The sequence below is a fragment of the Hemiscyllium ocellatum genome, chromosome 10 (assembly GCF_020745735.1).
Source record: "Hemiscyllium ocellatum isolate sHemOce1 chromosome 10, sHemOce1.pat.X.cur, whole genome shotgun sequence".
NCBI lineage: Eukaryota > Metazoa > Chordata > Chondrichthyes > Orectolobiformes > Hemiscylliidae > Hemiscyllium > Hemiscyllium ocellatum.
The window spans coordinates 45,264,115-45,289,448 of NC_083410.1; the positions used below are offsets into that span (position 1 = coordinate 45,264,115).

At 39.8% G+C, this 25,334-nt stretch overlaps 1 protein-coding gene across 1 annotated transcript in view; it reads left to right on the top strand.

The window, feature by feature from the left end:
- ush2a (Usher syndrome 2A (autosomal recessive, mild)) overlaps nt 1-25,334 on the top strand; it is a 985,309-nt gene that overhangs the window by 194,775 nt on the left and 765,200 nt on the right. The window contains 2 exon segments of the mRNA XM_060830996.1: nt 14,341-14,468; nt 22,881-22,953. Coding sequence (XP_060686979.1) covers nt 14,341-14,468; nt 22,881-22,953 — 201 coding nt within the window.

Consider the following 25,334-nt stretch of genomic DNA (forward strand, 5'->3'; position numbering starts at 1 on the left):
CTGTGATCATTGCCAATGCTGCTATGTCATTAGACAGCATGAGAAACCTTTTTCAGTGTAGCTTCCTTTCAGTCCTGTGGTAGAATGGCTTATCTGTCTGTGTTGGCTTTATCCAACTGCCTCACTAAAATCAGACAGAACTCAACACAATGAAGCAAATAACTTATCATGATAAGACATGCAGTCATGATCCGCTGGGTGAGTGTCAAGAGTTCTTCTTGAGTTGTTGGCTGACTTTCTGTGAAATGTTCTGTTCAGTCTAATTCATTCTTTAGCCAGGAATATAATGTATCCTTAGAGGACAAGTCTGACATTGGCTTTAAAAATGTTTTCGCACTGGTAGAACTGCTTCTACAAGTATATATTATCCTGACAGAGTTTGATGGAAGTATTACTCAGGTGACAAACAGGCTTTTGTGATTTAAAGAAGCAACCAAACAAACACTAATCAATATTGTTTTAAAAGGGTCACTAAATTTATAACTGCTTGTTCCTCCAATAATATTGAATGCACAACAGATATGTATTAGAATTATTCTGAAAATAAAAGTCTCAAAGACACGGAATTCATTTTGGAAAATAAACCCCCTCCAAGACTACTTTTGTGAATATGGTTGTAATAGAATCCATCAAAATATGTATCTGTTGATATACAAAAAATGCAATGGATCAACCTTCTATATTTATTTCTGGATTTTTGCTTATCTGCTGCTTAACTCTTGCAATTCTGATGTGTGAACAAAAGAATAGCTTGCAAGTCAGTGTTAGATCCCAGTAAAATCAAATGCAAGTGAAAACATTCCTTATGATTTTCTTTCACTGTTATTCTACAACTGAAATTGTTTATGACAAATAAGCATTCATATCAATATGGTAGAGTAGAATTTTAATTGCCAAGAGGAGGGGTTGTCCTGGAATGTGACATTGAGTGAGCAACCTGACAAGAACTCACCCACATCTGGATTTAACCCAGATGGGTTTGCGAATGAATAGCAAACCCAAATGGAAGTTGCATGTAAGACATTTCTACTTTTAAGTTCCTGGTTCATTGATGATTTACCCCAACATCATGGTTTCAACAGCCAGCATATGGGCTGACTCACCCAGGTCAAGAAAGTGAGTGAGCAACAGATTGGGAAGATTTTGAACAGAGAAACTAAAGAATTGCAACCATGCCTGAGTGACAGAATGATGCTTGTGTCTCTTTTGAGAATTTCCTTTTGTTGCTTTTGGAACTTTGCAGAAGCCAATTTATCTGTCTTGGACTTCATTGCCTTGATCTGTACCTTTTTGTTATCAAACTTCACTGAAGGAGAGTGGCATGGGAGTGATGCATGCAACTCCAACTTGGACCTCTTTCGAAGAATGAGAGGAGCAGCAACAACAATAGAAACAACACTAGCAGTAACACCAGCTGCCTTGTCTTCAGGCATCTGCTATTCTGTAGGGCATAGGGGATGGACCTGAGATCCAACTTGAAAGAAAAGCGGCCCTTATACTGGGAATATTGGCCGAGGATCAACTCCCTCCTTGTATGTGACATCCAAAATTGACTTAGCATTGAGCAAGAAGAATATTTTGTCAGTGACTATCAGAGGGACTATCACTGGAGGGATGTCTTTCCTTGCCCATAACCTTCTCTGACTCTCCCAGAAATTCTGTCACCTCTTCTCTACAGGAACAGAAAACAGTGTTGTGAATATGAGAAATGGATTGTGTGTGGGTGAGGGAAGGACATTATTTGGAGAAGGTAATTGTGAGGAGTGGGTATGGGATGGCACAAATATTAAGGTGAGTGTCTGTTGGCTGTTCATATATGAGGAGTAGTGCATCTAGTGTGTTGGTGGGAGTAATGTTTTGCAGGAGAAGCTGGGAAAGTTGGTGTATATACTTTGATATATGAAAGTGTTAAGTCATTTACCTTTCATTGATCCTTTTAGCATACCATATACAATTTTGAGGGACACTTCACTTCCTCAAATCCCACAGCAGGATTGCCAGGTAATTGCTAGAAGACTGGTGGTAAAGCTTTCACAAGTATCCTGCCCACAGAAATCAGACTACTTTTCAGCCATCAATAGTCTGTTGGTATCCCTTCAGATTGACAAGTTTGGCACATCCACCTAACTGCGCTCTCTGTTTGACCAAGAAAGCTGAAAGTGGACAGGGATGCAAATGCTATGGCTAGGTTTCTTCTTAATTCATTGTTGGGCATCATTGGCAAAACCAGCAATTGTTGCCCGTTCATGATTGCTCTTGAACTGTGTGACTTGTTATGACTTTCAGAGGTCACTTTTAAGAATCAACCACATGGCTGTAAGTCTGGTGACGTAGGAGTGATAGTCCTTGACATCGAGGCCACATTTGACCAAGTGTGGTATCACTGAGTCTGAGCAAATATCGACTCAATGCAAATCAGGAGGTATTCTCTCAGATGTTTGCAGTCATGCCTGGTACAGTGGAAGATGATGTAATTTTGGAGTCAGTCATCTTAGCTCCAGGACGTCTCTACAGGAAGTTTTTCAGATCAACTTGTTCAGAGATATTATTACACACCTCTGGAGTCAGTGGGTCTTGATCCCAGCCTCCTGGCTGCCACTGTGTCACAAGAGCCCCAGTTCTTTGGGGTAATGTTCTAGGCCCAACCATCTTCACAAATGGCCTTCCTTTCATCATAAAGTCAGAAGAAGGATGTTTACTGACAATTGCACAAGGTTTGGCATATTCGTAACTCCTGTGATAATAAGTGCAAAAAGAGCAGGACAATATTCAGACTTGTGCTTAAAATGGGAAGGAACATTCGCGCCACACGAGTGCTAAGCAATGACCATCTCTAGTAAGTGACAGCCTTACCATCATTGAACACCCCATTACCATCGAGCAAAAACTCAACTGGACTCACTACATAAATGCAGTGGCTACAAGAGCAGATCAGAGGTTTGGAATGATGCAACAAGTAACTCATCTCCTGACTCCCAAAATGCATCCACCATTTTCAAGACACAAGTGGCAAGTGTGATGGAATATTCCCTACTTGCCCGAATGAATGCAGCTACAGCAGCACTCGAGAAACATGATGCCATCCAAGGCAAATCAACCCACTTGATTGACATCTCAACACGACCATTCAGTCACTCCCACACTGAAGCTCAGTTGCAGCAGAGTGTCTCATCAACAAAATAACTTGCAGATATCTGTCAAAGGTCCTTAGACAACACCTTCCAAACTTATGACCATCAAAGGTTGTGAAAGACAAGGGCATCAGATACCTGGGAAAATCAACAAGTTCCTCTCCAAGTCACACACCATCCTGACTTAGAAATATATCAGCATTCCTTCACTGTCACTGGGGCAAAATCCTGCAATTCCCTCCATAATAGCATTGTGGGACTGCCTACAGCACATGGACTGAAGCAGTTCAAGAAGGCAGCTCACCACCACCTTCTCTAGGGCAACTTGGGATGAACAATAAACATTGGCTAGTTAGCAATGTCCATATGCCACAAACGAATGAATAGAGATCTGAAATCACATTTCTTTGTGAATTTAGTGAACCAGATTGGTGGTTGTCTTGATCAACATTACTGACACTAGCTTTTATGTTCAAAATTCATTACAATTTTAGAATCCATGCAGTGTGGAAACATGTCCTTCGGCCCAACAAGTCCATATCAACCCTCCGAAGTGTATGCCACCCAAACCCGTTCCTCTACATTTATCCCTGAGTAATGCACCTAACCTACACATCCCTGAACACCATGGACAACTTAACATATCCAATCCACCAAACTTGCACATCTTTGGAATGTGGGTGGAAACCAGAGCACCGGGAGGAAACCCATGTAGACAGAGGGAGAATGTGCAAACTCCACACAGACATTTGCCTGAGGCTGGAATCGAACCCGAATCCCTGGCAGTGTGAGGCAGCAGTGCTTACCACTGAGCCATTAAATTTATTAAAATTAATTTAATTCAAATTCTGCTTGCTGCCATAGTGGAGTTTAAACTCATGTCCTGCAGAGCATTATCCTGGGAGTCTGGATTACTAATCCAATGATATTACCATTGTGCTACCAGGCATAGCCCACTATTGCTGCAAATAAGCCCATTACCAGCCCACCTTATTATGAGAATCTTTTAGGATTAAGTTGCACCCCATAGACTCTTATAACGCAAATGGAAATGAGTACAGGTCTTAGTGAAACTGCTTTGCCTTCTATTAAAAATTAGAGTCTTTCAACATACCTAAACTGCAATGATATTGAATTAGCTGTACAGGTTTGATTGAGAAGTAAGCATTATTAGTTAAGCAGGACACACATATATATTAAAAACATTTAAATATAACGATTTATGTAGAAGCTAACTATTGAAGACAACATTGTAACCAGCAAAACAAAAGGTCCACTTTGAAATTAGAAAATACCTAGAACAGACACATATGCTATTAACTAAGACAACAAACATATCGCAAATACAAGAAGTGTAAAACCAATTTAATAATTGAAAAGAAAACCTGAAAAGAAATATAGCAACATCACTCTTTGACATGAAAATAAGGTATTAATTACAAAAGGAATACTGAGACCATCCAACTAATAAGATCGTAATCGTATTATTACTAATTAAAAATTAATTAATTAATCTTATTATGGCTAAGATCCTAATCACATGAATGTCATTTGAAACAAAGTGAGACAGTGCACATAAAGACAAGGATGTGGACCACGTTTACTGAAAATTCCAAAATGAAGGATTACTTTAAATTTGAAAGAAAGTGAGAGACATGAAAGGAATATCTATGTAAGAGTAGAAATTGCAAACAAATTGACAGGTTAAAATTTCACAACCTTATAAGGGAATCTTCACTGAATAATTAAGGAACAATGTTAAATGATACAGCCTTACATGAAAGTGGTGCAGACATACAAAATGGTTACATCTACATTTGTCGGAGCAATCCAATTAGTATAAAAATAAAATCTTTTCACTGAAATTTCACAAGTATTAGAAACCTGCAATAATATTTCAAAAAATATTTTCTCCTACCCGAGAGACGTCATCTTACTTGCTCCTTACTTTAAAGTTTTACTTCAAACGTAAAATATTCTATTCTTAGCTGTTCTTATATATTCCTAAATGTAATTAGATATTGTCAAATAGTTATTACTAATATCAGACCTGATTCTATTTGGATTGTTATCACATAATATGATTGATTTTAGCATAGCGATATACTTATCCATTTAATTTCTGTCAATAAAATTGCAAAATTTGCAAATGGTCTCACTAAGAGAACAACAGAAACAAACCCTATTCTCTATATATGAGAACAACAGAAACAAACCCTATTTTCCTTGTGGGAAAAAAACATTCTGGAGAGAAAAGTCCCAGACCCTTAAAATATTTGGGATGTTCGTAGCGTAACTAAGACTTAATAAAATTACGCAGACTCCTTGAAGGAGGAAAACAGTGTTGGGCAGCTTCTTCTCCTGTGATATGGCTATGTCAATCCAATGGATCCAAGATGAAGCATTTGTGGAATAAACTAGGTTGGACTCAGTGGACAGAAGTCATCAGCGATATACTTCTGATCTTCATTAGCTCCAAGTAAGTGATGAAAGCTATAAATCACTTCAGATGGCACCTAATCAGTTAAGAACATCTTTATGCTTGTGTGTTGTAATAAAACCTATTTCATCTAGGAAATGTTGGAGAAACTCAGGTCTGGTAGCTTTTGTGGAGGGAGAAGTAGAACTGACTTCGACCAAAAATTGGCTTAGTGTCAATTTCGAGGATGTTTCTCTCCATGGATTTGAGAGAGCTATTGCATACATTGTTATGCTTCCCACCTTGTTATGTATGCACCACACCTCAATGGTGCTGCTCATGGGCTACCTTGTGCTTACTTGCAACAGAAGCACTTTCCATTGTCAGGACTTTTAAGATTCCAAGCTCTGCCCCAGCTATGGGCCAAGTTAATTGCTGCAAGCCAGAAACTGCCCTTCATAGTTACTGTATCAGAAGAATTGTCCAAGATGGCTGACAGAAGCCTGATTGGAATCTCAATGTTCTGTGAAGAGGTGGGTTGCTCTCTTTCCTCAAGACCATTAACAGAGACTACAGCAACAAACCCTGCCAGCCTGGTCTGAAGTTACCACCTGGGTCAGTGCAATATCCACAATCTGTAGAAATGTCAGTAATACAGGAAGCAGCTGAATGATTTTCTGTACTTTGCAAGTGTAAATGTTACCATCTTCTCTCTGCTATTTCACACTCACGGTAACTGTGTTATTGCACCCAAATTCAAGTCAGGCTCATGGCCAACCAATATTGCAACTGCAGGCAGCATCTTCCCTCACTCTTTCTCACCCATCCTAACCCTAAGAATATTATGCCTGCATGTACTCTGTGTTGCCTATTCTGGATACCTCATCCATTTCCCTTTACCTGCATCAGGACTAAAAACTGTGCCACCCACTTTCATAGAATCATAGAAAGCATATGGTGTGGAGGCAGACCATTCAGCCCATTGAGTCCAACCCTCCGAAGAACATCCCACTCAGACCTGCCCACCTACCCTATCCCTGTAACCCCACATTTCTCATGGCTAACTCACCTAGCCTGCAAATTCTTGGAAACTATGGGCAATTAAACATGGCCAACCCACCTAGCTTGCACATCTTTGGACTGTGGGAGGAAATCAGAGTACTCAGAGGTAACCCACGCTGACACAGGGAGAATTTGCAAACTCAACACAGACAGTTGCCTGAGGGTGCAATCGTACCTGTGTCCCTTGCGCTAAGCAGCAGCAGTGCTAACCACTAAATCTCATCTCACTTAATTCCTCCCTTTTGTGTCATTCCAGGAGAAAACATCCCATAGTCAGGTGAGGAGAGCCAAGGCAAGTGTTGGGAATACAACCTTGGTCTCCTTACCACTTCCAAAGAGAGAATGTTTGCCCTACTGGGAGAGGAACGTAACTACTCATGTAATAATGTCAAGACCTTGGCGTCCTGCCAACCGGGGAATATTCATCATCAAATATTACATTGTTGTCCTGTTACCAAAACTGTGAATGCATTCAAAACATGCCCAAATCTCAGCTTATTAGTTCATAACTCATTCTCTCTTGTCTGTTGCAGTCGTCGGTGAATCTCCATAAAGAGACCAGACCCTCAGGAAATCATCTCCTCCTTCACCCTTAAGAAGAAGCCACAGATCTCTCAGGGGAGTCACCGGCAAGGCAGTCTCCTTCACCCTCAACTACCTCAGATACTGACACCTTGGGGGTGGTGGGGTTTGTTGGCTTGAATTCGGCGCACGTGCTGGTAACCACACCACCGACACAACTCTGCAACTTGCTAAGGAAGAAACAATATTGGTCATGTCTTTTCAAGGACGGTCAGGGACCAAACAATTCTCCCTCTCCCAGGCATGGGAGGACCCCATCATGTCAACCATGAAGATATTAATTCAAATGCACAAGCAGATGCAGGAGCAATAAGCAGCTTTCTTCAGAGGACTTGGGAAACTGACTCAATAGTTGGTGGGGTTTACTGATGTTATTTGTACTGTGCTGCCTCTGGCATGTGACTGTCTGGCTGCTTCTATCTGGCAGTTATGGAGATCCAGTTCCAACAGCCTCAGATTGGTGGATAAATGAGTACAGATCTGAGTGATCATCATCAAGGACAAGTCATTAGGAGACAAGAGGCCTTGACCTCACTCTTGCTTTTTAAGGATACTTGGTAAGAACTAAGCTTCTACTTTCAAGCCAGTTCTGTATCCAAATGGCTAGTTCTCCCACATACTGAACCCACTCTGCCTGAGCGACACAGCCCCACTGCCTCCACCCTACCTCCAAACCCCAACCCTATGTGAAAATAACTCTATGATTGAATGATGGCGCATCAAGTGTGTTGAAGGTTTCCAACAGTTTGTAATTTTAATAAACACTCGCAGCTAGGGTAACCCAGGGGCTGCTGGCTTCAGCAGCATCAAAACATTTCCAATTCGTGAAAGATGACTTTACATAATTTGCAAAAACAAATTTATAAAGAAGACATGATGAACATCCTTATGTTCTGACTGGGGCACAATGCTTCACCTCTCAGAGGTCCACATCCTCTATCAGACAGCCTAAGTCATCTTCTAGTTGCATGGAGCAGAGAATCCAAGGATTAAGCCATGTCCTCTTTCTGTCCAAGACAGGAATGAGCCAGTCGATATGAGCTGTATGGAAATCTGGTGTGAAATCTGTAGTACTTGCTGATTCCAATGAACAAAGGTACTTCATTGTTAATTTGCTGGACATCATGGCATGGCATTCTGATTGCCCCCTTGAAACAAAGTATGGGCACTGCTGCCCTTCTCTCACTGTACAGCATTCCACAGAATCCCAGTGACTGTGACTCACCTGCATGTTCACCACATTAGGAGGAGAGCTAGGCTGGAAAATTCACATTCGGCAGCATTTGATATTATTCCTGGGCTTCCAATTGCACTTAATTTTCATCCAGTTATGTGACTGCTTTTTTTACAATGGCACAGAGACAATCGGAACCTGAATCCACTGGGATAGTTCCAATGAGCCGATGAGGGCAATATCAGAAACAAGCAGCTCCACAGTGATATAATAATTGAGCAATCACAGCACACACAAATAACTTTGAAAACTGTCCTCTAAACATTGGGACATGAAGCCTTGCAATCAGAGGCTGGTGGGATGTCTCTGCATTGACCTTGCACATGGTTGCCATGTTTCTGATATGCGCTGATTGAGCCTATTGGCGCATTGACTGTAGAAGTTTGTAAGTGTAGCAGAAATAATGAGAACCTTGCACCTCCTCCCCACAACTCTCCCAGTACCCAGGAAAGGTAGCATTATATGTGGGGTAATTGTGTGGATATTTTATGGTCCAAGATGTGAAGTAAGCAGCTCCTACATCATGTTAGAAGGTATTGAAACTCTGGCAACTGAGGTAAACTGTTTCAGCTTGCCTGGTAATACTTGTGCTTCGAAGCTATTAGTAGTGTTGCTTTGTAGTGTTGAATGATTGCTTGTGACCAGAATTTTTAGTCAACACAGCAGGTTAATGCATGAGGTATGCATATTGAATTATATGATAACTGATGTCTTTTGAATAATTCATTAATACTTTCACCATTTGAAGGACCTCATATTGCTCAATAGCAGAATCCTGTTCCTCAGAGAGAAAGAGAACACTCTGCCCACTTCCATTTTGATTGTGTACTTGTGATTTGGATGAGACTTGAAGGTAACTCGAAGGTGTAAGGGTGGATAAATCCCCAGGACACGATCAGGTGTACCCTAGAACTCTATGGGAAATGAGGGAAGTGTGTGCTGGGCTTCTTGCTGAGATATTTGTGTCACCAGCAATTGAGGTGCTGGAGGTTGGCTAATATGGTGCTACTAATTAAGGAAGGTGGTAAGGAAAAGCAAGGAATCTTAGACCAGTCCTTAGACTAGTGAGCCTGACATTTTGTGGTGGGGAAGTTGTCAGAGGAAATCCTGAGGGACAGGATTTATATGTATTTGGAAAAGCAAGGACTGATTAGGGATAGTCAGCAAAGTTTTGTGCATAGGAGGTTGTGTCTCAAGAACTTGATTGATGTTTTTGAAGAAGTGACAAAGCGGATTGATGAGGGCAGAGCAGATGACCTGATCTATATGGACTTCAGTGAAGGGTCTGACAAGATTCCTCTTGGTTGACTAGTAAGCAAGGTTAGATCTCATGGAATACAGAGAGAACTAGCCATTTGGATAAAGAACTGGCTTGAAAATAGAAGACAGAAGGTGGTGATGGAGGGTTGCTTTTCAGAGGGCAGGCCTGTCTCTGCAAATATCGGTGCTGGATCCACAGCTTTTCATCATTTATATAAATGATTTGGACGTGAACATAAGAGGTATGATTAGTGAGCTTGCAGAAGACACCAAAATTAGAGGTGTCGTCGACAGAAGTTTACCTCAGATTACAACAGAATCTTGATCAGATGGGCCAATGGAGTTTAATTTAGATAACTGTGAGGTGCTGCATTTTAGAAAGACATATCAGGGCAGGACTTAGGCACTTAATGGGAAGGTCCTGGAGAGTGTTGTTGAACAAAGAGACCATGGAGTTCAGGTTCATAGTTCCTTGAAATTAGATAGGATAGTGAAGAGGCATTTGGTATACTTTTCATTATTGATTAGTGCATTGAGTATAGGGAGTTGGGATGTCATGTTGTGGCTGTACAGGACATTTAAAGGTTCAGAAAAGATTTACAAGGATGTTGCCAGGGTTGGAGGGTTTGAGCTATAGGGAGAGGTTGAATAGACTGGGGCTATTTTCCCTAGAGTGTTGGAGGCTGAGGGGTGACCTTATAGAGGTTTACAAAATTATGAGGGTCATGGATAGGATAAATAGACAAGGTCTTTTCCCTGGGGTGGACGAGTCCAAAACTGGAGGGCATTGGTTCAGGGTGAGAGGGAAAAAATTTAAAGTAGACCGAAGGGGCAACTTTTTCAAGCAGAGATTGGTGCATGTCTGGAATGAGCTCCCAGAGGAAGTGGTGGAGGCTAGTACAATTGCAACATGTAAAAGGTACCTGGATGGGTATATGAATAGGACAAGTTTAGAGGGATACAAGACAAATGCTGGTAAATGGGACGAGATTTATCTCGGATATCCGGTTGGCATGGGCGAGTTGGACTGAAGCTTCTGTTTCCATGATGTACATCTTTATGACTCTCTTGCTTCACAGATTGAGTTGCAGGCTCAGTCTCTTAGTCTAAGTGACTCCTCTTCATGTTCTTTTCTGCCTTAGTTTTCTTGTTCATGTCACCAGCTTGATCTTCTCAATGTTTCCACTGAACTCATTGATTTAACTGTTCACATCTCACTTTGTTTGACTAAACGTTATGCCTGGGGTTCAGGGAGTAATGTATTGTCCTCCCCATTGAAGCCAGGTTAGTGGTGACTATTGATAACAGTCCATCCCTCAGAACTCCATGCTCTCCCATTCTGTATTTTCTCCCACTCTTATATGTTGACTTGCCCTATTTATAATTATCTTCTCCTCTGTAGGCCAGCATGCTGCCTTTAATCCTCACAATTGACTTACCCACCTTGCCCCAAGTGGTGCCTGATAACCTTCCGTGACTTTCAGTGGACAGAATACTGAGATCGATTTTGGTAAACCTTCTAACTGACTGAATGACCGACCTGACTGGCGCGTGACAGGGCCCCCAACTAACCTTTATACAATTCCCTTTCTGACTTACTGCTAATCTCTGGATAGGTTGCTTTAGCCCTGCAGGATTTATGATGGTCCATTCCCTGGACTGTAGTGACATGGATCCTCCCAATCTTGGATGACCTAAGCCGCCAACTGACTGTGTCAAGCCTTGAACTGAAATTAGCCAATGCCCTTGGCCTGTTGTACCTGTACCTCTGACTGAAAACAGCCCCTGCAGGACTTCTCCTTTCACACTTTGAGAATGACCATTTGACTGAAGCACAGTGTGCTTTCTGTTTAAGCTGCTGACACATAGTTTTACTTCAACATTGACATAACATGGTGCTGTGCAGCAATGTGGCCACTCTCCTGCCTAATTACTGCTGACAGCTATGACAGGCTGCCTGGCTCTGTATCTGCACTGAAAGGCAGTGCAAAACAAGCTTATAAGTTTTGAATGAAGTGGTGAAACACAACAAGGAAAGGCAAGATGTGGCAGAGGTCATGTGAGGATACAAGTAGGCATAAAGTGACTGTACGCTAAGAGAACATGGTAAGATCCCTGAGATGTCCCTTTCCCCAACCCATGTGGTGGCTGCTTGACCCTGTGTATGAAGTGATCTGGCAGCACCATTACAATGCAAGCTGTTAATATGTTCCAATGCGCAGTACTGTAGTGAATAACTGTACTTTACATGAGTTGGAGATATTGCAGAATGACGTAATGTTCTTAATGCTGTTCCAATGTCAACTTCCATGGGCAGGATGAAGTGCAGGCAGGTGCTGCCCATAGGGTGTCCCCAGAGATGTTGGTGTCGACTGACAAAGGTGGAGGCCTGGACAAGCAAGTGGCAAGTTGGAGCCATTTTCATGTCGGGAATTGTCACTGTCATGTTTCTCTCCTCCGTGTGTGAGAATAGCAAACTGCATACAAATGAAGTGAGAATAGCTAATAATGAAAGACAAATGATTGCAAATAGGTCTTTCACTGTTCACTACTCTCATATCTTCATTTAAACCTTGAGCAGAAGATCAGACATGCTTTTGTCAATGTTGACTATCTTATTTTTCCAAACTTGCCATATTTTCCCTGATGACTTGCCATTATCCATATTGTATGGCGGCTGGGAATATTCAGCCCTCAGAGTTAATGTTTCAAGTCCAATGCGACCTCTTTTGAAGAAAAGTAATTTTAGACTCAAAACTGTGTTTTCTTTCCATCGATGCTGCTCGACCTATTCAGTTGCCTCAGCACATGTTATCTATTTTTCCGGTCCCAGAATCTGAAATGCTTTATTTATGCTTCAAATGCGAACAACCGTTAAACAGTAAATACCCAGAAGATGTTCTCTTCTTTGGTCCCTCAGTTCCATCGCATTGTTTGAATTAGATATCAGTCATAGATAGAGTCATAGAAATGTACAGCATGGAAACAGATCCTTTGGTCCAACCCTTCTATGCCGACCAGCTATCCTAACCCAATCTAGTCCCATCTACCAGCACCTGGCCCATATCCCTACAAACCTTTCCCATTCATATACCCATCTAGATGCCTTTTAAATGTTGCAATTGTACCAGCCTCCACTACTTCCTCTGGCAGCTCATGCCATACATGAACCATCCTCTGTGTGAAAAAGTTCCACCTTAGGTCTCTTTTATATTTTTCCCCTCTCACCCTAAACCTATGCCCTCTAGTTCTGGACTCCCTGACCCCAGGGAAAAGACTTTGTCTATTTATCCTATCCATGCCCTCATAATTTTGTAAACCTCTATAAGGTCACCCCTCAGCCTCTGACACTCCAGAGGAAGCAGCATAGCCTGTTCAGCCTCTCCCTATAGCTCAAATCCTCCAATCCTGGCAACATCCTTGTAAATCTTTTCTGAACCCTTTCAAGTTTCACAACATCTTTCCGATAGGAAGGACACTAGAATTGCATGCAATATTCCAACAGTAGCCTAACCAATGTCCTGTACAGCCACATCACAACCTCCCAACTCCTGTGCTCAATATTCTGACCAATAAAGGAAAGCATATCAAATGCCTATTTCACCATCCTATCTTCCTGTGATTCCACATTCAAGGAGCTATGAACCTGTACTCCACGGTCTCTTTGTTCAGAAACACTCCCTAGGACTTTACCATCAAGTGTATAAGTCCTGCTAATACTTGCTTTCCCAAAATGCAGCACCTCGCATTTATCTAAATTAATCTGAATCTCGATCTGCCACTTCTTAGCCCATTGGCCCATCTGATCAAAATCCTGTTGTAATTTGACCTAACCTTCTTCGCTGTCCACTACACCTCCAATTTTGGTGTAATCTGCAAACTTACTAACTGTACCTCTTATGCTCGCATACAAATAATTTATATAAATGTCAAAAAGTAGTGGACTCAGCACCGATCCTTGTGGCACTCCACTGGTCACAGGCCTCCAGTCTGAAACACAACCCTCCACCACCACCCTCTGTCTTCTACCTTTGAGCCAGTTCTGTATCCAAATGGCTAGTTCTCCCTGTATTCCATGAGATCTAACCTTGCTAATCAGTCTCCCATGGGGAGCCTTGTAAAATGCCTTACTGAAGTCCATTTGGATCACATCTACTGCTCTGCCCTCATCAATCCTCTTTGTTATTTCTTCAAAAAACTCAATCAAGTTTGTGAGACATGATTTCCCCCACACAAAGCCATGTTGACTATCCCTAATCAGTTCTTGCCAAATAGAACGTTTACGATTTTTGTGATGTTTTTGCTAAATAATATCTGGTACCTGTAAGGCTAGTTGCAAACGCATATTTTCTACTTGCCACTTTTGTTAGATATGTTAGGCTAACTAGATTTAACTTATTGTTTTTAACAGGAATCTGCATTTAATTCAGTAGTTGCAATTTGAGTAATGTCACCTTGAAAGTAGTGTTGAGGGGTAAATGGGAAGAGGTAAGATGTGCAAATATAAATTTCTAACCTAAATTTCTTCCGAGGAATAATAACTCAATATGAACTAAGCATGTGAGAATTCTGACAACCAGATGGGTTGTATAATCCTCCTCAAAGATGCATTTTTCAAGACAGTGGATTCTTTAACCTTTAATCAATCTCAGAACCACGTTATGAAAACACATCAATTCCACCACAGACTCATACAATGGTTACTAATTTAGCACAATTTACTGTGTATGAATTTCAAGTGCATGCAATTAATATGGCAGGCACTGCACTCTCTCAGTGGGTACCAGGATAAACTGCAGAAGCTGGTTAGTATTAACAAATTTTATCAACTGATTTACATAATATATGAATACAATTGTAATTTGTCATGTATTTAGTAATGCAGCAATTAAATGTTTTATTTGATTAATAAGTTTGATTGTGTATAGTGCATATAATGCAGTTGTATTTTTGATTCAGAAAAACACATAGCCATGGTGAATCAGATGTTAATCACAGAGTACAAAGGTAGGTCAATTTTAACAAACGTTTTCTATTATTTTTCAATTAAATATTCTCTACCTTCATGGATAACAAAAAATATGGAAATGCTACTTAATTTATTACTCGATTGCAAAGAGCAATTCAAGACAGTTGAACAACTAAGTTCTGTTTTTGGAAGAAGATGTAAAACTAGCTGTGAACTCACTTTGAGCTTGTTTTGTTATTGTCGCAGAGCAATTTTGCAACAATTATCCATTTTGTACTGAAAATAGAATTAACTTTCTTAACTTCTGTTAATAGTTCAATAATCCAGAGTAGAAACTGCTCCAATGTATCAGCATCATGTTGGAGATGAATGGGAACCAACATTTCACAGTGGCCATTTCCTGTGGCCTGTTATAGGATCCTTCTCACCTGATTGGAAGGTAAACCTGTCAATCAGGCGATATCCAGGCAAATGGTCTGCCAATAATAGAAGAAGTATGTTATTGTTGTAGCATGTGATTCTTTTTGTGTTTCTTGTCTGATACTCTGCCTTGTCTATGTTTCCTATCGCATTAACCAAATATGCTGGAAGGAGAAAATGATTTGAGAGAATAAAGAGCAAAGAAGAAAGAAGGTGAGATAGAAGAGCAACCAGCAAGACAGAAGAAAATAATTAGCCCAAGGAAAAGGAGTCCAGAGACAGTTCCACTATTTTTATTTAGTCCATGAGCAATGCCATAGGAAGACAACTAGGAGTTAGTTATCATTGTTTATATTAAATATGTTCATACTCTGCTTTGAAAATTAATGTAGTTATTTATCTATGTGTCAACCTATATGTCTAGAATATCTTAGTATGGTTCATAGATCTAGCACAAGAAAATTCAATAGTCATGCTGCAATATCATCTTTAATAATACATAGGTTCAATTTGAAAAGGTAAAATTATTCTTTAATGGAGAGTATTGATCGCCAATAGATGCTACTTAAGCAACAATGAACATGAAAAGGAGTGTATTATAGGCTTTTCTTGACAGGTTTCTGAACTGCAACATCCTTGGTAAAGTACACTTGTTCCCCTGAGTAAATTGCTAGATTGACAAGTTTACATATAAACTAGTTTTAAATTGGGTAAAAGTCAAAGAGGATGAATGCACTGTTGAAAATGAAATGGAAAATCTCATGTTGTTACTGTCAACTTTAAAATTACTGTCAAACAGATTTTCAGACAATGACAAGGTGTAATTTAAATGTGTACATTTTCCTTTCTTTTCACTGTTATTTACAGACAGATACTTGCTGCATTTTTTTTTCTTGCTTTATCATTTGATGTACCAGAAACTTCTTTTAAGTTGACATGTCTTTAATCTTTTTAGCATCCTTGTTTATGGCTGCACTGTCAGTTCTCTCACTCATCATCTGTTTTAAATATCACAAAGGTGCAACTAAGCAACAATTGGATAAGAGAAGTGATTGGTATATTATCAACATTGATGGTAAACAGGCCACTAATCAATTTGCACCACTGATAATTTCATGACGAAGTTTCTTCTTCATAGGTTTTTAGTATTAATTACTTCAATAGTTTTCATCTGTGGAAAATATTTACTAATGTACCTACTTTGTTTTACTTTATTACAATGTTTTGTTAATTTTGGCATATTCAAGCTGACAAATGTTAATCATGGGCAGTGGGTTATCTTCAACTCTATTTCAGCACTCAAGTCTGTTATGATTGTATAGATTATAATCAAATGAAGAGAAGTTAACTTTGGATTTCTCCTTATTTGACCATAACGGCTTTTTGTTTGAGAAAAGGATATACTTACCAGCTCAGTGATTTCTCAACTATTTACACACTATGACAATGAAAGAAACAATAGAACAGGTTTTCTTGCGTTCAAGAAAGGAAGGTTAGCTTTATGATGCTCAAACAAATCCAAGTTAAATAATTAAGCGAAGACTTCCTCTCTTCCAGCATCCACTGGAATCCCAAGCAAACACAATACAGGTTATGGAGCGGGAAGGATACAGAGGTCAAACTACAGTCCATTTTTTAAAAAAGTGAAAGAAAACACAGTCGGAAGTCTGGTCACTCTGCTGGCTTCAGGTGAAATAGGTTGGTTTTCTGTTTTCAATACAAAGTTAAGTAAAACTGAAGATGAATTAATTTGGAGCGACAATTGAGGAATTGAGTTTTTTTTCTTTAAATATCTCTGTCTGAAGTAGATAGAAAGAGGAGTCAAGCAACAGCATTTCTGTCCCAAAAGCTTGCAAGTTGGGTGGAGAGACAGCAAGGGAGAAAACAAAACGTACTTTAGCTTTTCAGGTGCTTATTTTGTTCTCCTGAACAGGATATGCTTCAAAAACACCAAGGAGTTGGTTAGTTTTTTCACTGCTCTCTCCAACTAACCAGAAGTTCAAACGTGATTGCTCATTTTAATTGTAATGCAATGTGATCAGGTCCAGGAATTGCCACTTTTAGTCAAATTTTCATTGTATGAGCGATTAGCTTTAATGGCCTGCCTCCAGCATTATATGCTTGATTGCTATATGTTCCTTGTTCATGAGACAGGAGATGGCAGCCCTTTTAACTTCCAGGGATTCGTCATCTTTTGGTGGGATGCACACTTGCTGTCTCATACTCAGTGGGGTTGTATTTTGAAAGTATTTTTGTTTTGTTTGAAAAGGCTACTTCTTATCAGTTCAGTTCATGTTTCCAGCCAATAGATTAAAAATCATAGTTTGGCACATTTGACATGTGCAACTGACATGGCTCATTGCAGAGGGACACCCCTTTTTTTCTAGACAAACAGTGAACTTCAAAATTACAAATTTTAGTGTCGAGATTGTGACACTTCATTTATTGTGCACTCAAGTTCACTTGGAACCGAATTCACTTAATTTAGAAGCCATGAAGTTGACAGGTCGGAGAGATAAATCCTGTCCATCTGAGCTGCATTTTAATATCTGTCTCATAAATAGAGTGTATTTAAACAATTGTTGTAGCATGTTAACCTCTATGTAGTTCTTTGTGGTGGTAAATATACTTATCAATATTATGTGAAGTAGTCCTGTACCTGAATATGTACCAATTATAAATTCATACATTGCAGCTTTAATGGAAATACCCACTTAAAATGGTAGAATTTTAAACACCTGCTTATCAGTGATAGCATGGTAGTGCTTCAGCTATAGTTCACAGAAACCTCTTTAATCTAACTAACATTACAGGATCATTTTAATCTAACTCCACTTGTTCACTTCCACCATATCTTTAGGAAGACCATTGGCATTGATTACTTTTGCTATGGTTTTTTTTCAAGTCTCCATCAATTCATGTCTCCAACCATCTGATCTTACCCTCTTTCTCTTTTGTTTTTACTTTCAATTACTTCTTTCATTGTTGTCAAGAGAAGACTATTGAGATGTTGTTTCTGAGTTGGATGTGTGGCTATCTCTCTCTGTCTCTGTCTCTGTCTCTCTAGGTGTAATGAGCAACGTTTTGATTTCCTGAACTACTGTTAACCTAACTCAGTTATTTGGCTTTCTGGCCATGCAGCTTACTGAGCGCTCTGCACAATATGTAAGTTTTAGTAGGAGTTGTTTTCCTGGTACCTTCTTTCCTCAGAGCCCAAGTCTTAGAACTGTAGAATGGAGCACTGTATACTAGTGAGTGCACTGGACCTTTATACAACTATGTGCCAATACTTTGGACTTCTAGATTCCAGTTAAGTCATCAGGTGCAACTATCTATAGCTCATTCAATCTGGATTTTGTTCTTTAGCGTAACTTTAACAAGGGACTTGAAGTTTTCCAGTGCCTTTTGTCATTGTTTCCAATCTCAACTTTACCCTTGACACTTAAAGCTATAAAGTCAATCTTTTGCCTTATTTATGGTCAGTCAAAAGACTCACTGTGTCTTTGCACGTGATCAATTTAACTTGGTTAGTTTCCTGCAAGTTAGATTTATTTTGAATTGATTCTATCTTTATCTATGCATTGCAAACTGAAAAATTCAAATCAACCAAATGTTCCACCTGGGCCCTATTGTCTTTGCTCTTAACCTGCAGTAAGTTCACTTAAGCAGGCAGCATCTACACTGATCTGATGTTAACAAAACAATGCTTAAATAAACAAATTGATGCCATTATTGGACTCCAGCTGCTATGTTATCTTGACCTGCGCAAACTGTTGTATCTTTCCCACTGAAACCAGACAAGGATCACAAACAAAAACAGTACTATAAGTATTTTTTTTTGATGGGATAGGGAAGTGCTGGGCTGAAAATGTGTTGCTGGTTAAAGCACAGCAGGTTAGGCAGCACAGCAGGTTAGGCAGCATCCAAGGAACAGGAAATTCGACGTTTCGGGCCAGAGCCCTTCATCAGGAAGGAAGTGCTGGAGTCTATTTCACCGGACACACCATTTCCAACTCTCCAGAGTGAAATCTTTCCAAAGCCCTGGTGCTGAATGTCGTGAAAGACTATTCAAATGTCCACAAGCAGGCCAATAGGTACTTGCAGTTCACTTTGTTTCTGTTCCAAACTGGATGCCCGCTCTCAGTATATTATGAAGTCTAACAGCTGGTATTGCTGATGTTCTCTTTCTGCTATGGTGTGTCAGCCTCAAAGTGAAATGGGTGAGATCTGAAATAAAAATAACGTGCTGGGATAATGAGTAGGCTTTCACTGTTAAAGCCAATGGTTGTTGAAATTTCCCCGATGTTTGATCTTCAATTACATATGTACGTGAAATGCCATATGAAGCTAAATGCTTTCAAATTTTATATATTGACAGTATGAGCAGTCTCACAACCTCAAGGATAGCTAGTGCTGTGAATATGCTATTAAGTGACAGTAGAGAACAATAAGCAGCAGTTAGCATTACATGACAACTTCAAACTGAGCTAATATCCTCAGATATGTCCTTCTTTTAAAAAAGGCTGTCATATTGAGTATGCAGAAGTATGAAATAACTTATGAATTCAATAGATGTTAACTTAATTCCTGATTGAAAGGTATGAAAATAAATATACACCTGTCAAAGTAGTCAAAAATTTTGTAAAGGCATCCAAATGAGGAGTAATAATGTCAATCTGACTATGGAGTGCAAAACTTGCAATGGACATGCACTAAATCTTGTCGTAATAATTTTAATTTAGAATAGTGCCTTTTACATTGCAAAACATCTAAAGAAAATCAGATAAAATTTGATATTGAGCCACATAAAGAGATGTTACCCAAATGATATGTCAAGAGATCTGTTTTAAGTAGGATTGTGAAGTAGTGGGGCAGAGAGGTTTATGAAAGGAAATATTTTTCCCTGTACCTCTACAGCTGATACCCCTGTCAATGAAACAGAAACGCTGACCATTGTTTTAATGATTGAATTTCTCAGATCTCGCTAGCTTGTAGCCAGTGGGCAATTGTTTGGTGCCAGAGGCCAGCTCCGTCACTAAAGCATGTCTCTCCACCCCCTTACTGAAAACAGCTTCCCAATCTTCTCATACTCCCAACTTCACACCCATATTAATTTCCCCCCCCCCGCACTGTTTTTCTCTTCAACCTCCTCCTCTTCTCCCACTTCTCCATCTCTCATTCTAATTCATTCAGTTTCTGTCTCTCTCTGTCAATCATTCTGCCTTCTCTCTAGAATGGAAAAAAAAGCAGGACATCATAACAAAGTGCCAAGTACAAAGAAAGTTTACTCAAATTGATTCCCTGAGATTTGCAATACCTGTTACCAGTGACATAAAAGGGTTAAGTGTAATTAACCATAACTCTCCCCTGAGCATCTTAATATCCCAATCATATACTGGATCCTAAATTACCCAGGATTATTATCACAGGAGATTAGCTAGAACATATAGTTTATGCTTTAAATTTTTTTTTAAACTTTGCTGTACTAAGTGTTCTTGGTTTGTGAGATGCTGTAGTTAATTCTTGTATGAGAAATAACTTCAATCTCAGGTGCACCAACATTACTGTTAACATTAAGAGTTACAATTAAGGGTCTTGTGGCAAATGATCATGTCCCTATGTCAGGGTTAAAAGGTCTGGATTCAAATCCCACCTGGGATGTAATGGCCATTGAGGTATATTATAACATGTTCAAATAGGTTGACTTTTATAAATATGGCTGAACAGGACATTGGTAGGCCACTTTTGGAATATTGCATTCAATTCTGGTCTCCCTATTCGAGGAAGGATGTTGTTAAAATCAAAAATTTGCAGAAAAGATTTAAAAGGATGTTGCCGGGTTTGGAGGGTTTGTGTTATGGGAGAGCCGGGGCTATTTTCCATGGAGCATTGAAAGTTGAGGGGTGATCTTATTAAAGGTACTTTAAATCATGGGGGGCATGGTGAGGGTGAATAGCCAAGATTCCTTTCTCAGCGTAAGGGACTCCAAAACTAGAGTGAGAGGGGAAAAATTTAAAAGGGCCCTAAAGGGCAATTTTTTCACACAGAGGGTGGTACATGTATGGAATGAGCTGCCAGAGGAAGTGATGGAGGCTGGTATAATTACAACATTTTCAAGGCATGGGTACATGAATCGGAAGGGCTTAGAAGGATATGTGCCAAATGCTGGCAAGTGGGACTGAATTAATTTAGGAAATCTTGTTTCAGGTACGGGTTAGATCAAACGGTTTGTTTCTGTGCTGTACAGCTCTATGACTCTGTAAAGGTCTTGAGATGCAGTGATAATATCATCAGTTACTTTACCTCTCAGCCGCTCTTGAGATGTGTCCAAACAGCACGATCAACAATAATTATAGGGTCACTATTTTTAACCTCTTCCTCAAAGCATAAGGTAAAGTAATACATAATGGTATAGGATTATAACACTAGAGTCATAGAGATGTACAGCATGGAAACAGACCCTTCGGTCCAACCCGTCCATGTCGACCAGATATCCCAGCCCAATCTAGTCCCACCTACCAGCACCCGGACCATATCCCTCCAAGCCCTTCCTATTCATACACCCATCCAAATGCCTCTTAAATGTTGCAATTGTACCAGTCCCCACCACATCCTCTGGCAGCTCATTCCATACATGTACCACCCTCTGCGTGAAAAAGTTGTCCCTTAAGTCTCTTTTATACCTTTCCTCTCTCACCCTAAGCCTATGCCCTATAGTTCTGGACTCCCCAACCCCAGGGAAAAGACTTTGTCTATTTATTCTATCCATGCCCCTCATAATTTCGTAAACCTCTATAAGGTCACCCCTCAGCCTCCGACGCTCCATGGAAAACAGCCCCAGCCTGTTCAGCCTCTCCCTGTAGCTCAGATTCTCCAACCCTGGCAACATCCTTGTAAATCTTTTCTGAACCCTTTCAAGTTTCACAACATCTTTCAGATAGGAAGGAGACCAGAATTGCACACAATATTCCAACAGTGGCCTAACCAATGTCCTGTACAGCCGCAACATGACCTCCCAACTCCTGTACTCAATATTCTGACCAATAAAGCAAAGCATACCAAATGCCTTCTTCACCATCCTATCTACCAGTGACTCCACTTTCAAGGAGCTATGAACCTGCACTCCAAGGTCTCTTTGTTCAGCAACACTTCCTAGGACCTTACCATTAAGTGTATAAGTCCTGCTAAGATTTGCTTTCCCAAAATGCAGCACCTCGCATTTATCTGAATTAAACTCGATCTGCCACTTCTCAGCCCATTGGCCCATCTGGTCCAGATCCTGTTGTAATCTGAGGTAACCCTCTTTGCTGTCCTACACCTCCAATTTTTGTGTAATCTGCAAACTTACTAACCGTACCTCTTAAGCTCGCATTCAAATCATTCATATAAATGACAAAAAGTAGAGGGCCCAGCACCAATCCTTGTAGCACTCCACTGGTCACAGGCCTCCAGTCTGAAAAACAACCCTCCACCACCACCCTCTGTCTTCTACCTTTGAGCCAGCTCTGTATCCAAATGAATAGTTCTCCCTGTATTCTATGAGATCTAAGCTTATTAATCAGTGTCCTATGGGGAACCTTGTCAAACATCTTACTGAAGTCCATATAGATCACATCTACTGCTCTGCCCTCATCAATCTTCTTTGTTACTTCAAAAAGCTCAATCAAGTTTGTGAGACATGATTTCCCATGCACAGAGCCACGTTGACTATCATATTTATTTTGTATACAGGTGTTTCATAAAGTAACTGTCAAAGAGAGATCTTAAACAGTGATAGATTTGAAGCCCTACAGAACTTAAAATTTCACCATCCCTGTTGGCAATTGGATCGAATGTGTTACAAGTGAAATTAGCTCAGGCCAAACATTAGCTGCAGGTGTTATTAATTCATCTATTTTATTTACATCTAATGATTGATGTAAACATCTTTGAATTTTGATTCCTTGGTGGAGATAAAGAAATTGTTTTCTAGCTTGATATGTTCTACCTGTATTATTATTGTACAATTCTGTAAATGTCGCACTTTATGATAACTGCAAATTTCTCATTATACCAGTTAATGATATAATTTCAATGTTATTAGAAATAGTCATCCTGAAAATATAAGTATAACTGAACAAAATTAAACAAGCTTCTCACACTTAATTTGGAGCTTAAACTTTGAAAGAGAAAAGTAGTGTTAATTGCAGCTTCATCAGCTGATTATGTGGAAATCTCCTTTGGTTTAGCGTAGCAAAATCAGGGAAATGTGTAAAATGTTTAGAAAACTAAGAACATTAACTAAGCCATCTCAGACAAAATAATCCAACATTATTTATAACCAGACATTATTGGTCTGAATCTTTTAGTTTGGATTGTAATCCCCATTTCTGACTCACATCAGGTTAGAAATTTTTGGCAACTTTTGAAGAAGTGTTTTTGGTGATCTTCTGGACTGGAAACCTTCCGAGCTGAAGCACGACAGGTGGGATCAGGACTCCTTGAAGCCACCCAGACAGCAGGTTTGCATGAAAACCATGTTCCCTTTTTCAAATATCGACTGTATTCTACTACTGAGAAGGTATACATGTAAGGCAAGCAAGGGATAGGGTAATACTTGGATGTTGGGATAGATTACTTGGTGTATGAAAGGGTAAATGACAAGTGAGTGAAGGTTCCAGTTTGTACATCATTAGGGATATAGGTAGCAGGTGGGTGAGTGGTATATGTGGTAGCTGGGCGGAAGGATAGCATGCCGGGGGGGTCATGGATATATGTGGCAAGTGGGTGATGGATTCAAGTGCCAAGTGGGCATTGACTTAGATTGCCAGGGTGTCAATGGGGTACAGGTAGCAGGTGAATAAAGTGCCACATTAGTGAGGGGTTAGTATGTCAGGTGAATGAGGGTTACAGGTAGCATGACTGAGAAAGTAATGTTACTTGCATGGGTAGCTGCCACTTGGATGAAGTTGTAGGATGCTCATTGGATGAGGGAGTAAAGATTAAATGTAGGTGAGGGGGTACATTTGGCAGGGGGTTTTGGGGTATATGGTGGTAAGTGGGTGAGGGTTTAGGGTATACCAGTGTTTGGTGCAATATCTTCATTTTGAATATCACTCAAATGTCGGCTGTCTTAAGAATTTACAACATTGAGAGGGATGATACAACCTACATCGAAGTTTTGGTAAAACAATTCACAGTTCATTGTCCGATCTGTACTTTTTGAAGAATTCACGAAGATTGTGGTTCTGGGAAAGCTATTAGATATTAGTTTGTTAGTCTTTCAAATAGATTTTGACAAAACACTAAATAAAGAGCTCCTCAACAAGATTGAAGACTTTGATATTTGTGTCAGGGTACTGCACTGGATTGAGAAAAGACTGGAAGATGTTGCACATATTCATAAGATGTATGAAAATGTTAGGACGACAGGCAGTACTCAGTATCTACAAGCAGATCTATAATTTGATTGGCCCATGTCTGTTAAATAAAGTTTACAATAGAGATATGAAGTTGTATGTTGGAAGGATGAATTGCGTGTATATATAAACACATTGTTCAAGAAAAAGGGCGAACATTGAAGGAAAGAGATGTGGGTGTTTTTATGTCTAGAACAGTAAAGGTCAAGACAAATTCTGGGAGACACTAGCCAGGGAAATTATGATACATTTACAGGATGATGCACAAAAAAAAACCCACAATATTTTGTCCTTGCACAAAATCTTGGATCGTTCGCAGTTACAATACTGTATCCAGTTTTGGTTTACTCACAATTTGAGTGATATTGAAGCTTTGGAAAGATGCAGGGGTTGCAAGTGAGATTTCATGGTTATGTTTTGATTACTTAAGAGAGTTAGCGACAAATATTGCTTATTTTAATACTCTTAACTGAGCTGGGCATTTTATCTGCTTTTTCCTCCTTCTAAGAAAAGTAACCAGTCTCTGTGAGGGGTGGGAAACATACGTATTATGATGTCAAAGATATGACATTTATGTGGACAGTTGGATGAACTGATAGATCTTCCCTGTCCACATCTTTGTATGTGTTTGAAGTCCATCTCTGGGTTAAGCAGAGCATAGAAGTGACAAGCAGAAAAATAATTCCTGCTACTTGCTAGATCTAGTGGCCAGGAGTTACCAGTGGCTATCAAAGTAATATTTTGCCTTCAGATCCTTTTAAGAACTGTTGGACACACATCTGGAGGCTTCTATTTGCCAGCCTGCAAAAACAATGAAACTGGTAGTGATGTTCGGCATTTCTAGCAATTATTTGAATCT